The sequence below is a fragment of the Abramis brama genome (genome assembly GCF_963993115.1).
Source record: "Abramis brama genome assembly, chromosome: 1".
Classification (NCBI taxonomy): domain Eukaryota; kingdom Metazoa; phylum Chordata; class Actinopteri; order Cypriniformes; family Leuciscidae; genus Abramis; species Abramis brama.
The window spans coordinates 6,934,355-6,949,063 of NC_139963.1; the positions used below are offsets into that span (position 1 = coordinate 6,934,355).

The window sequence follows — 14,709 nt, forward strand, 5'->3', positions numbered from 1 at the left end:
CCTTATGTGTTTGCAATGTGTGTGTGGGTGTGTGGGTGTGTAAATGTATTGTAATGTACAATGTAAAGCGACCTTGAGCTACAGAAAGGCGCTATATACATAAAACTTTTAAGTACCTCAAAATGTTGAGTTGACAGTTTGGATTCTTCAGTCCAGCACAGAGCACCTTCACTCCTGAATCCTGCAGGTCATTGTTACTCAGGTCCAGCTCTCTCAGGGAGTTTGATGACTGTAGAACTGAAGCCACAACTTCACAGTGCTGATCAGTGAGATTACAGGCTGTTAATCTGAAAAGAGAGAGGACTCTTGTTAAAAGGTTATGTTCAGTCAAGAGGTTGTTAATAATGGAGAAGCTTTTGCGTACTGGAGAGACGTTGGAGAGCGGGAAGGCCTGGGTTGCACTTTTATTTTACATTACATGCACTTACATGTTCTTACAGTGTACTTACTTTAGAAAGTACTGGGCAATAGAAGGTAACTGCATGGGTTAAGGTTAGGTTTAGGGGTAGGTTCATGGTTGGTACCTAGTTAGTACCCAGTTATTGTAATTACTATTATAACATATTAATTAGTTTATGTAATAAGTACATAGTATGTACAAGAGGAAAAGGACTATAAGATAAAGTGCTACCAAGGCCTGAAAACGGATGCCGAGGTTGCTTTGTTTCTGCTCGATATGCAAATAACATTTTTTTTTTTGCAGTTTTAAAGAACCAAGGTATTATGTTGTTGTTGCTGAAGCACATCCGTTTCATCCATTTTTACTCAAACTGTCTGATGCACCAGCTGTTAGATGTTGCGTGTGTACGCTAACCAGATTTCTCTTGGCAGCATACAAGATGGGATGGACAGGCAACCTCACATTTATTTAACATCTTCTGTTGTTTGATTGACATTAATGACACAGGCTGCTGTATTCTAGGCTGCTGTCACTTTAAGACTGAATGCTTCTAATATACTGACACATATCTGGTTTTAACCCAGCTGTTTATGTTCACTTGAGCCATAATTGACTGTATTTACGTGAGATACGTGGCTTATAAAGGCTAAATCTTACTAACCACTTTTGCTAAATGGGTTAATCCTCTGGGGTCTGAGGTGTTTTCTGGGCCCTGGAGGTGTTCTGACATGCTCTGACATTTGTGCTTATTTCTGTTACTTGTGACATTTTCATGGCTAAAGTCTGATTACACTGTATTCAGCACAAACTCTCCTACAATAATATGTCAGCAGCATGTATGTAAAAGTTTGTAGTTTTGAGATAATGACGTTTATGCGTGGTTTGTGAAAAAATGTGGTTTGTGCAGACAACTTCAGTGTTTCTGACGAGAGTTTTAGTGAGAGTGCAGAACGCGGTAAGTAAGTGATGGCTTAAAAGGGAGCCCTACTGACGATCTAAGTAATAGTTTTGTTTTTCATGCTTCTAGAGGACCAGTGGTTACGTTCACACTGTAAGTCATAATTGCATTTAAATGTGGGAGTGAATCCGCTAAATTTTAGTCCTATGAGTCATGAAAATGTGATGATTGACATAGCATATGTATAGCATAGCATACATAACCATAGCAACATTATGGCTTCTAATAATGTTATGATTTTTGTTACATTTACACTTTAGTCATAAGTTTACAAAACACCTTGCAGAATGTAACAGAACGTTATAGAAAAATTTATTTTAATTTATTTTTTTAATAAGAAGGATCATAAAAACATTGATTCTATTTAGTACTGCCCTGAAAAAGCTTTTTCACATAACATATGTTCAATAGCCTAGTCCACAAGACAAAATACAAAAACAAAATACAAGACAAATTACATAGGCTTGATTTTTTATATTTTGTGTCATTACCTGAATGATCCACAACTGTTTTTTTGTTTGTTTGTTTGTTTGTTTGTTTTGTAATGGTTGTTCATGAATCCCTTGTTTGTTTCGAACAGTTAAACTGCCCAATGGTCTTTAGAAAAAAATCCCCCAGTTCCTGCACATTCTTTGCTTTTCCAGCACCTTCTGCATATTTGACTCCTTACTAGCAGTGACTATGATTGTGAGATCCATTTTTTCACACTGGTGACAACTGAGGGCAGGCCCGGGGTGGGTAATCGGGAGAATCGGGAGAATTCCCGGTGGGCCGCTTCACCCCTCCCCTCCCATAGAGTTGGTTGGGTCCATAGCCCGTCTTTTCCAAAACGTTTTCTCAGGTAGGCTACCGCGGCACCGCCGGCGCCTACTACCGATAGCTCTATGGGGGCAAATCAATGACCAAATTAACGGAGCGCACAGCTGATGCTGGCGCGCGCAGTAAATGACAGTCGCGAGAGGGTAACAGATCTACATGCGAGGAAACGGGAACTCGCGAGCTCATTCAAACCCTGTGCGCGCATGACATCTCCTCTGCACGCAATACAAGCCCTTGCGCGCGCGCATGATCATTCCCCACGCTCTCGCGCTTGATCTCCTGCTTTTTCTCGCTTGAACACTTATTTTTGGCAGTCGATGGGCGGGACTTACTGTTTTAATAACCTCAAATGTCATTAGGTGTCACGTTTCTTGATTAAAAAAGCATTATTTTTGAATATTTTTGAATACAAATAAATCTGTAAACATTAGTTCAATATGCCTCTTCGTGGAAGAGTGGGATACATTTCAAATGCTTTCTTTCTTTCTTTCTTTCCTTCTTTCTTTCTTTCTTTCTTTTTGTTAATTTATCAACCTATCCTTGTGGAATAGTGGATTTTTTTTGTTAACTTTTCATCTTAAGTGAATTATTATTTAACCTTTACATTATTTGTTGAACCATGGTATTAATAAAAACTACACAATAGTAAGAGCTGAACGGTTGCTTCATTTATCCAATTTGGAAAAAGTGCTAATTTGGAATTCCACCATGGAAAAAGAGGGCCGGTCTTGGGCCTGAAATTCCCAGGCTGAAAAGTGGCCCCACTCCGGCCCTGACTGAGGGACTCATACACAACTATTACAAACGCTGCAAACATTTAGTGATGCTCAAGTAGGTAGCATCCGTTAAGATGTAACAACCGTAAACCTCTGAACTTAGGCTAATCGTTGCTGTAAATTGTTCTTATTTTGTTTAAAAGCTCATTAATTAATTTAGTCCTGCCCTTCAGAGGCTAAATAAGATATTAGCATGTAAAACAAAATAAGAAAAATTTAAACATCACCATCATCTACCTCAAAAGTTTGCCCCTAGCTCTTAATGTATCGTGTTGCATTCTTCAGCATTACCTTGCAGATTCTGAAAGATGTATAATAGGTAAAGGTATGACTGCAACTACACATTACAATCATTTTGTAAGGGTTAAAATATTAATTTAAGAGCTCAGTGTTGAGACATTTCGCCAGAATTTGATTGACACGACCTGACCAATCATAATGCAGATATCTATCATTTTTGTCCAACAAACAAACCAAACCAGTTAGTAGATTAAAGTCTAGTGGACTTGAACTTGAAAAATGGTGTGTATTGATTTCTTTTTGCAGTTTTGATGTTCATTCGTGTTTAATTTGTGCTATAACTAGAAGAGATAATCAGTTCACGTACTGCTTGAACTGAGGCGCTACACATTAAAGTGTCAGTCATGTTTGAAATTACTGAGACTTTATTTCACACCAAAAGTAACCTGCTCTGTCTTGTCTTTTGGTGCATTGTCAGTGTCCTCTTTGCTCTGCAATATATTTTTTACTGTGTGAGAACATGATGTGTGGCGTGAGAGCGGAATGGCTTGTCGGACATAGCAACAGTAACTAAGAGGGGCGGGTCTTTGTTAAAGGTCAATTTCAAATTGGACTCGGACCCAATAAATTAACTACAATATAATTTAATATATAGAATGCGAAAAACTGTACGTTAACAGAGCAGTGTGTCTGAATACATAGTATTTGAAAAACAGTCAGCGAAAAGTCGCCGGATGACCTACAACTTCTGGCAAGATTATGAAGTGCGCATACGCTGGACACTTTACTATCCCATGAGGCCAAGGGAGAGGTTTTATGAATGGCAGTGAAAACCGTGAAATCGGATGCGTGTCATTTATATTAGGTCCAGGCATTCATCTTACCAATGGTGATCAAACAACAAAAGAGAAAGAGAAAGAGAAAATGACTTTTGTAGCTTTAACAAAGATAAATTGTATTAATTATGGTAATTAATTATATTAGTTATATTTCATTTATACATTGAAGACTTATTTTTACATTTGATTATTCAATTTCTGTACCTGAATACTGTTAGATTTACCTGAAAAACAAAGCACTGCTCATTTCAATTGTATCTTTCTTCTATTGTATTTTTCTATGCTCATAAAATACTATTTTCTATGCAGATTCACTTCCCTACAAAATCAACCCAATTATTTTAAAATGATTAATTCTATTCAAAAAAAGCTATTCAAATCAACTGGCGAAATTGTTTTTTATATATTGCAATATATATCGGAGAAAAACTAAATATCGCAATGAAAGTTTTTTCCAATATCGTGCAGCCCTAATTCATACTATATCTAAGATATATTTTTAACGGTCGCAAAGGATATTCTAATTCAAATGTAGTGCCTACTCGACAGTACGCAATTGCGGATGCTGTTGTATAAACAGTTATTTCAGTGTTTTATGGGAAACATTTTAAATGGCAACAGAAAACTCGCCAATTGGAGTGAAGAAGATCCATAAAGTCGATAGAGAAAAAAAATTTGATAGTACTTGGCAATATAATATGAGGATGCACAATGCAAGAGCCTTCATGTAAACAGGTTGCATGCAGTGTTCGTCCAATCAATTAATCTAACACCGCAAATATGCAAATAAGAACGTTAACCGAGGGTTTAGGAGTGTACAGCATGAAATATCAGTTTATGAATACCAAGGATTAATTGTTAACCCTGGGTAAATTATGATCAGTGTAAAGGTTTACAATGACCCAGGGTTAACTATTTCAAGTGTGAAAAGCCCTCTTGTACGTCAATAATTAGTTATAAGACAGATAGTTCTGGACCTTGATTCTGAATGGTTGAGCCGTGTTCTAAGCCGTAGTAAATTACTCTACAAGGACTCAAGCCATCCAAGCCACATAACATTTTCAGTGCTCTTATCACGGTTACAGTACCATAGCATTAAGGCCCGGACTAGTAGTCTCAGAGACAGTTTCTGGTCAATCCTGTTCCTGGAGTACCCACAGCACTGCACATTTTCAAATTCAACTCATCAGCTCGCTAGTAAAGACTCCAAGACCTCTAATATGTGTGTTAGATAAGAGAGACATTAAAAATGTACAGTGCTGGGATTGAAAACCACTGACCTAAATCAAGATATTTCTTATTTTAATTCATCCTATCCGCAACTAGATATATGAGGTAGCCTAATTAAGTGTGCTTGCTGAAAGCAGCACACTTATTGTTCTTCTTAAGTTTTCTTATTATTCTTCTTATTATTATTATTCCCGGGAGAGAAATTTTGGCCAGCTCCTGCGCCTAGGCCATTTGAGACAGAGACACCGTTCCAACTTTAAAACGTACGGTCAGTACCGGTGTAAGTTGCTTGCGAAGATGACATCACAAGTCCATGTCGTTCGTCCGCCATATTGGATTGAACAGAAAGCGAAACTAAATTTTCACAGGTCACAAATTTGGTCCGAACTTCACGAAACTGGACGTACATGATCCTTGGACCAAGCTTCACAAAAGTTACTAGAAGGATTTTTGATTTTCGGAAGTGTTTGCCCGTCACAGCCAAACAAAATCGGCGGCGTAGTCGCCAAACAGGAAGTCGTCCATATCTCAGGAACTCTGTCACGTATCGAAAGCAAACTTTGTACATGAACTCGGGACTCCAATGTGAGGATGCACAAGATCTTTTTTTTTTTTCTTTTTTTTTTCAGGCTAATTGACAAACCCATTTACTTATGTCTATGCAAAAGAGTTTCACCTCACACTTTTAATGTTAATGCATTTAGACAGTAGGTGGCACTGTTGTATTACATTTCACAGAGCTGCCAAGTCAGTGTATAGACTGCATTGGTTTTTACTAGGTTTGTCTTAATAAATGCAGGGCCTGAATTTCGTTTTTAACTGTTTGTGCACGCAGGAAATATGCTGCGCATAACAATAGAAAACAAGGAGAAACGCGCAGTCACATGCTCAAACAATCAACAACGTCGCTCTAGAGGTGCGTTCCATTTGACCGTAAGTGGACTGCGAAGTGGACTTCACAGGGTATTCCGCCATCTTAAGTGAGATTCCAATCCCAAGGGAGCGAACATGTTCAGTTCGAAGGGCACTGCGCACGTCATAGGGAATAAGGGAACATCGATACATCACTTCACAGGAAGTGGAGAGCGATGATCACCCAACTGTCATTTCGCGCACCACGTAATCACCAGTCAGAACGGTCATAACTAACGATGGAGGAGTTTACGTATGTGTGTAAGTATTCATACATTTCACCATTGTTATACAAATGACAGTATTTTTAACGGTTATTGTTGTTAATATTACATATACTATTTTTGATGATTATAATTTACCTCAGTGAATGCAGCCAGCTTAGCTAGTTTGTGAAGTAAAGTGATTTTATTTTAGGTAGTTGTAAAATAGTGCAATATACTGTAATTGTAAATATATAATATAATAATAAAAATTAAAATATGAATGTAATCCTATATACAGTATATTTATGTTATATCATAATCTGGGCGACGCCGTCATTGACTTTCTTTGATGACGTTTGCAGGGCATTTCAAATGAGTGGTTATTGTCAGTGAAGTCCACTTCAACTGATATACCGTGCTCAGGGAGTAGGGGAGCAGTGAACACTGCGTATGGACCCTGTCGAATAGAACGCACCTTAGATGTGTAAAAACAAGTGGAAAGCGCGGGTGCGCCGCTGTCTCCTTTCCACAAGCGCTTGCTCTCCCGTGGCGTCTGTCATTGCTATGCAACCATGAACTGTGCTCTCCATGATGACAAGGAAGTATCAGCAAAAGATTAATAGATTTCTAGCCCTTGCATTAGCTTTACTACTAGATATATTTATGAAGATGAAAAATAATAAGGCGCCCTGTACAGCTATGATCAGCTGTTCGGCCGAGCATTCAATGTTGTTACGCTGCAAGCTGATCAGTTGGTTCGTTGCTGCCGCGCTCTATCACTCGCACACCATAAAGAGCAAATTGTTTTTTAATGTTTCAATTTCGTGATTAAAATGACATAATTTGGAAGCGGATAATTTCTTCACAAACAGCTCATTATGACTCAATGTTAGAATGCTGCACCTACAACCGATAGTGTGAATAAGATCAGCGCAACGCAGACCACTGCATTGACAGCATGAAACATATGATCTGTCTATGGCCAGGGCTCAGCGGACAGAAAATGCCGGGCCAGCGCTGATTGAGGAATTAAATTCGAAAATAAAAGACAGTTTGACATCTTTTTTCTCGCATCTGTGAATTTATTTTTTAATAATTTGCTCTGAGATGAAGCGAATATATTTGTGCGGGAATTTCTCGCACTATAAAAGCTAACCTTGCGGGAATGGTTTAAATTATGCGCAATCCCTACATTGCCCTGAAATGGCAGCGGGATGTGTAACTCTAGCATATGGCGCATATGTCATATAAAGTTAGGCAAGGCCAAACAGCGTTATCCATGTTGTTGCGATTGCATCGCTAGAATAAGCTAATAGTGAAACTGATAGCGTTTTTCATTTAATTACAATATGAGGACTGACGGTAGGCTATAAAAATCAGCGTTTCTGTGTAGGTGATGACAACCACAGCAGCAATCAAAGCATCGCTAATTACGGTAGACCTTAATTTGAGATAGTAAATTTGTTCCTAATCAAAGGGAACACTCAACCACAGAACAGCTGGGTGAGTTTTGTATTGGCTTATTGGATACAGTAAATGAAGACTGTCAACTTATTTTCAATAGGCTACTATTTCATCACCCAAAACACACCCACTCTCTGCTGTATATTCATAACCAAATATTTCAAAACCAACAACCAAGCCACATAAACAATGCCATTGGCACTAGTCTACATTGCAGACATGTCTCTTAATGCACATAACTTTTCACCTTTTTGCACAATCTTGAAAAAAGTACTATTGTTGAAATTCTCAGATCAAGCAAACTTCAACACACCCTTATCCACTACCTGCTAATGTTAGTGAACCGCACCCGAGCAAGCACACTTCGCAGTTCCTCCGGAAATGCATTTCTCACTAGTTTAAAAGTGAGATTTCTAGACCAGGAAAATGAATATATTTTTCTAAAAATGCTTAATCCTTATCCAGCTAATTATGAACAATGGAAAAGTAATGTAAATTCATTGGCTGAAAAGACTGTAATTGCTAAAGAACATTAAGCTTTTAAAACTTCAGAAATGTATTTACTTGGATTTCAATTATAATTACAAATTAAAATAATTATTTTAAATATTTTAATCTGTAGACACTTCAAATTTATGTAGATGAAAAAGCCATTACAGTGCATTTAGCAAAACTATTAGCCTACATGAGAGGTATTATGTTCATATTCTCACACTCACAGAGCTTTTCTGCAGTTCCTTAGAGCAGGTAACAGTCTCCTTTGACCCTCTCGACCCTGGGACGATTGGATGTTGTACTTTTTAAGGTCAAACTCATCCATCACCTTCTCTGACATCAGGATCATGTTTGCCAAAATTGAACATTGTGCAAGAGAAAGTTTTTTGTTATTTGTTTCAGATTGTAAAAATGCCTGCATTTCTTCAACAAGAGAACTATCCTTCATCTCAATCAAGCATTGTGACAGATTCATCCATCTTTCAGGACTAACATTGTCTTTTGGACTTTCTGTGTTTTCGTGTATTTTAAGGTTTTGGATTATTTTCTTCATGCTCTCTGGGTTGTTCTCTGGGTGAATCAGCAGATCCTTTAAGAGTCTCTGATTGGACTTCAGCGAGATGCCATGAAGGAATCGAAGGAAAAGATCCAGGTGTCCATTTTTACTCTTCAAGGCTTTATTCATTGCTCCCTTCAGAAACTCATCCAGAGGAACATTTCCACACTGAGTTCTGGACTTTCCTGTGAGGAACATTTTCATAACTTCACTGTTCTTGTGTAAATAACAGACAAACACATACAGTGCTGCAAAAAACTCCTGAAAGCTCAGATGTACAAAGCTGTAAACCTTCCTGTGATAAATCACAGATTCCTCCCTAAAGATCTCAGTGCAAATCCCAGAATACACTGAGGCGTCAGTGACGTCTATGCCGCTCTCAATCAGGTCCTCCTCATAGAACATCACATTGCCCTTCATCAGCTGATTGAAAGCCAGTTCAGCAAGTGTCATAATCACTTCTCTGTTGGACTGCAGGAGTTTCTCTGGATCTCTCTCTTCATACTTCTGGTTCCTCATATGAGTTTGAATGAGGAGAAAGTGTATGTACATTTCAGTCAGAGTTTGAGGGATTTCTGCACTGAGATGTTTCAGGATGTTTTGAAGCACAGTGGCTGAGATCCAGCAGAAGACGGGTATGTGGCACATGATGTGGAGGCTTCTTGCTCTTCTGATGTGTGAGATGATTCTGCTGGCTTGATCCTCATTACTGATTCTCTTCCTGAAATATTCCTCCTTCTGAGGGTCATTGAATCCCTGAATTTCTGTGACACGGTTGATGTAGTTAAAGGGGATCTGATTGGCTGCTGCTGGTCTGGTGGTGATCCAGATGAGAGCAGAGGGAAGCAGATCTCCTTTCATGAGGTTTGACATCAACACACCCACTGATGAAGACTCAGTCACATCAGAAACTTTGTCACTGTCTGAAAACAGTGTAATTCTGCTCTCATCCAGACCATCAAAGATGAACACAACTGTACATTCATCATATATCTTTGAGTCCAGATCTTGAAGTTCAGGATGAAAGTCCAGCAGAAGTCTGTGAAGACTGTACTGATGATCTCGAATCAAGTTCAGCTCTCTAAATGGAAGCACAAACATGAAATCTACATCCTGATTGGCTTTTCCCTCGGCCCAGTCCAGAATGAACTTCTGCACAGAGACGGTTTTTCCAATTCCAGCGATGCCTTTAGTAAGAACAGTCTTGATTTTGTCTTTCTTCTCTCTTCTCTTCTCCTCATATCCTAGTTCAGGTGAAGGATCAAAGATGTCATTGCAGTTGATTGGAGTGTCTTGGAGGGTCTTGTAACTTTTCTCCATCTGTAACACCTCATGTTCTTCATTCACTCCTTCACTCTCTCCCTCTATGATGTACAGCTGTGTGTAAATCCTGTTCAGGAGGGTCTGATTCTCTTGTAGTTTGATTCCCTCAAATAAGCTCTCATACTTGTTCTTCATGCTGGTTTTGTGCTGGTCTTTGACTCTCTGCATATCATCATGCACTGGCTGGTGAGAATCGAGCTGCAGGGCTGCTTCTGTGTCATGATGACTGATGTGTTTCTGACAGGAGGAGGATGAGCTGGTCTGACAGGACACATCTCTGATCTGGTCAGCTCTCCCACCACTGAAAACACATTAAGAACACAGAGACACAAAAACAAACAGAAAAGACATTTGTGAACAAAGAACAATTATTTTAATATGTTTAATATGAAAATCATACCACATGTATAAATAAGTGTTTCCCCTCTTAGACAAATTTCTATCTATTGTGGTGTGATATAATTTCATGAAATTAATTTACATGTAAATGGCGACTGATGACAGAGACTGCAAACTCAGTTTGTTACAGCATTTCCTAGTTGCACATTAAAGTTCCCTTTGCCACAAGTGAGGCATGTGAAAAGTCAAAGAATATTTTATGTCTAAAGAACCTGCGACCTTTCCTTTAGAAATAGAAAATCACAGATTTTATACTGATCACAGATTTCCTTTTATCTTGATCAGCTGATATGAATCCTGATTTTTAAAAGTGTCATCAACATATGATTGGCAAGTTTAGAGATAATCAGTCTATTCATAGGAAGTTATTATAGGCTGATTTATGGCAGATCGATCAGATTTTCCTTACAAAACTTACATTTATATATTGATATAAAAAATATTGAAACGAGCAGAGATTTTCTGGCACCCTTAGCCATTCGTCACGACAACCAGATTGGGATCCACTGATTTTATTTATTCCTAGCCAGAATTTTCTTGTTTCAGTTTTTATCAAAATTGATCATTTCAGTGCATCACTAATTTAAAAGATAACTGTCAATTAGGGGTGGGAATTGGCAAAAATGTGAAGATTCAATAGTATTGCGATATTTGGGCCACGATTCAATATTTTTATCATTTCTATGATGCATCGCGATGCAGACGAGGACGATTCGGTATCGGTTCAGTAATAGACCATAACCGATTATAATGTAGGCCCTAATGACGTTTTCTGACGTCATTTGTGGCGTACGTGCTTTGTCGCGGTAGCCTACAATGGAAGAGGGAGGCGAGACGCGAGTGCGAGAAAATTAAAAACATTCTGCAACATTCTGAGCAAAAAGCTGAGAAAGTGACTAGCAGCCTTGTCACCTGACCTGAATACTGCACGCTGATTGGCTAAAATGGACTTATCGGGTTGTGTTCACAAACAACAAGGGTGCTTGTCAGTTTCTGCTGTAAAACATGAACTTGCGATGCCTTGAGAATGGACAATACCAGCTTTTGTGACAAAACGTGTTTAGGGCTCAGAATGTGCTATATGTGGAGGATAACGCACAGCAGTCAGTTCATTATTTTTAAACATGCCGTTTATCAGTTTTAGCAAATAAACTCTTCATTTATTAATGGTGAATTAGTCAATTCATTGTTATAAGTTGACTTTCAATGTCAATGCCTTTTGTCAGTTATAGTTTTTTTATTTATTTATGTCTACTTTTTTAAAACAGTCAATAAACTCATAGACACACTGATGAAGAGAAGCAAAGAAGAAGAGCAGAAAAAACAATATAGAAGTAAGAATCATAACTACAATTAGTGTGAGTCATTGATGTTTATTTGGTATTTTGAGGAGCAACTTTAGAATATTTTTTATTGGAATGGAGCACTAGTGGAAACTTTTTCATTTTATTTGCATTGTAATTTTCCAGTCTATTTTTAAAGAATAGGATCGCCAGGATCGAATGAGGCTAACTAGTTATCTGGGTATCTATAGATAATTTAGATACATATTTTATACAGCCTTTTTACCCTTTATTTTAACAAATATTTGTGAGGCCATACAAACACTTATGTTTTAGTTTTAAGGGGTGTTTAATATAATATAATATAATATAATATAATATAATATAATATAATATAATATAATATAATATAATATAATATAATATATCTTGTCTAGAGTGCCAGCAGAATATGGACCGGCCCTGAACTTCATGTTACTCACACAGGGTCAGAGGTCACAGCAGGTCCATCACTGAGATCAGGGGGAATCAACATGGAGTGGTTACTCTTCATAGACACACAGCTGAATCCTGAAGATGGTCCATTACTGAGATCAGGGGGAATACGCATGGAGTTGTTACTCTTCATGGACACACAGCTGAATCCTGGAGATGCTGCTCTCTGAGTGTGAACAGACACCTCCTCTCTCTCCTCACACACACTCATTTTAAAGGTATGGTTCTCCTCCTCTCTCTCTCTCTCTCCTCATTCACACTCATTATACAGGAAGTTTTCTCCTTCTCTTCCTCCTTGATGAGAGACTTTTCAGACCTGTATGTGGACACAGAAAACATGCACAAAACACAAATTAATTTCATTCGTTTTAACGCAACATTAAAAGTTTTTCTCCACTTACTGTAAATAATGTTGGTTTTTAGAATGTCGGCCACACTTTCAAACACTGCGTAGGCTACTGGATTCACCTTCACTTTAATGACACTGCTGAACTCTAGCAGGTGTTTTTCACAATCCGTTTAGTCGTCTCGCATTAAGCAAATATGGTGCGGTAAAGTAGGTTTTATGTTGGACATTCGTTAGACATTCGATCTTTTCTGCAGCATTAATTGATATGTAATGGCTTAATAGTCGTGGATGATGCTGTATCTCGTCTAGGTCACACTGTAAAGCATAATGTCAAAAGTGAATTTTAATATTATTCGATGATGTAATTGTTTTAAGAATTGGAAGTGAAAAAGTCCTCACAACGATCCCCACTTGGGCACTTCAAGTTAGGGAGTGTCTCAAAAGTGCCAAATCGGCAACAAAGTTGGTAAAGTATGTGCATTATTCCACAAAAACATAAAAAACGTGATCCTTTTACATATGTAGTTGATGTTAGTAAATGGATTAAAAATAGATTAAGCCAATTTTTAACTTGTATATGATTTATATATCTGTTATACATATGTAATTAAACTGAATGTTTTAAATGAAATACATAGGCTATTTAACTTTGTGGTTGTTTTATGTAAATACCTCATATGACCAACAATTATACACACATGCAGCATATAATCCACAACTTAGATTGGTGAAAAAATGTTTTTGTTACATTTCTTATGAATAAAAAAAAAAAGTCTATATAACTTCCTGGTCTCGTGACCTGATGATGTCACACCACATGAAATGTATTCACCAACCCTTGGAACACACCATACACGACTTGAATTTGGAAAATGTCATTTAGTGTATTTTTAATGAATTTTTGAAATACGCAAATCTATATAACTTCCTGGTCATGTGACCTGATGATGTCACACCACATGTCATGTATTCACCAACCCTTGGAGCACACCATACATGACTTGGATTTAGAAAATGTAATTTCGTCTATTTTTAATGAATTTTAGAAATACGCAAATCTATATAACTTCCTGGTCATGTGACCTGATGATGTCACACCACCTGGGATTTATTCACCAACCCTTGGAGCACACCATACACGACTTGGATTTAGAAAATGTAATTTCGTGTATTTTTAATTAATTTTAGAAATACGCAAATCTATATAACTTCCTGGTCATGTGACCGGATGATGTCACACCACATGTCATGTATTCACCAACCCTTGGAGCACACCATACACGACTTGGATTTGGAAAATGTCATTTCGTCTATTTTTAATTAATTTTTGAAATACGCAAATCTATATAACTTCCTGGTCATGTGACCTGATGATGTCACACCACATGTCATGTATTCACCAACCCTTGGAGCACACCATACACGACTTGGATTTGGAAAATGACATTTAGTCTATTTTTAATGAATTTTTGAAATACGCAAATCTATATAATATCTATACATCTATATATCTAGGGAAGGTGTTCCAGGCATGCATGTCCCACCAGGAGGAGGCCCCGGGGAAGACCTGGATACACTGGAGGGACTATGTCTCCCGGCTGGCCTGGGAACGCCTCGGTGTCCCCCCGGAAGAGCTGGAGGAAGTGTCTAGGGAGAGGGAAGTCTGGGCATCTCTGCTTAGACTGCTGCCCCCTCGACCCGGCCCCGGATAAGCGAGAAGATGAATGGATGAAAATCTATATAACTTCCTGGAATTTATTCACTAACACTGCATCATCAACAAATCATATATATATATATATATATATATATATGACCCCATAACTTTAAATAGGCTATGCAATTTTTATTTATTTTTTCTCGACACAGTTATCTTACAGTTTGGTTTATAGCAATGCATGACTGTATTTTTGATTTTTTTTCTTCCAGATATTCAAAGTTATTTCATTTTCTGTTATGTGACCC

General features: G+C 37.9%; 2 protein-coding genes across 4 annotated transcripts in view; one reads left to right on the plus strand and one right to left on the minus strand.

Annotated features, from left to right (window-relative positions):
* LOC311079881 (uncharacterized protein) overlaps nt 1–14,709 on the plus strand; it is a 518,544-nt gene that overhangs the window by 466,634 nt on the left and 37,201 nt on the right. The gene's annotated exons all lie outside the window — the stretch shown is intronic.
* Nucleotides 1–14,709, minus strand: part of LOC311079578 (uncharacterized protein) — a 447,200-nt gene that overhangs the window by 80,382 nt on the left and 352,109 nt on the right. For all 3 annotated transcript variants that reach the window (XM_084109138.1, XM_084109135.1, XM_084109136.1), the window contains one exon: nt 117–287. In XM_084109138.1, the coding sequence (XP_083965264.1) occupies nt 117–287 (171 nt within the window). The remainder of the gene's footprint in view (nt 1–116; nt 288–14,709) is intronic.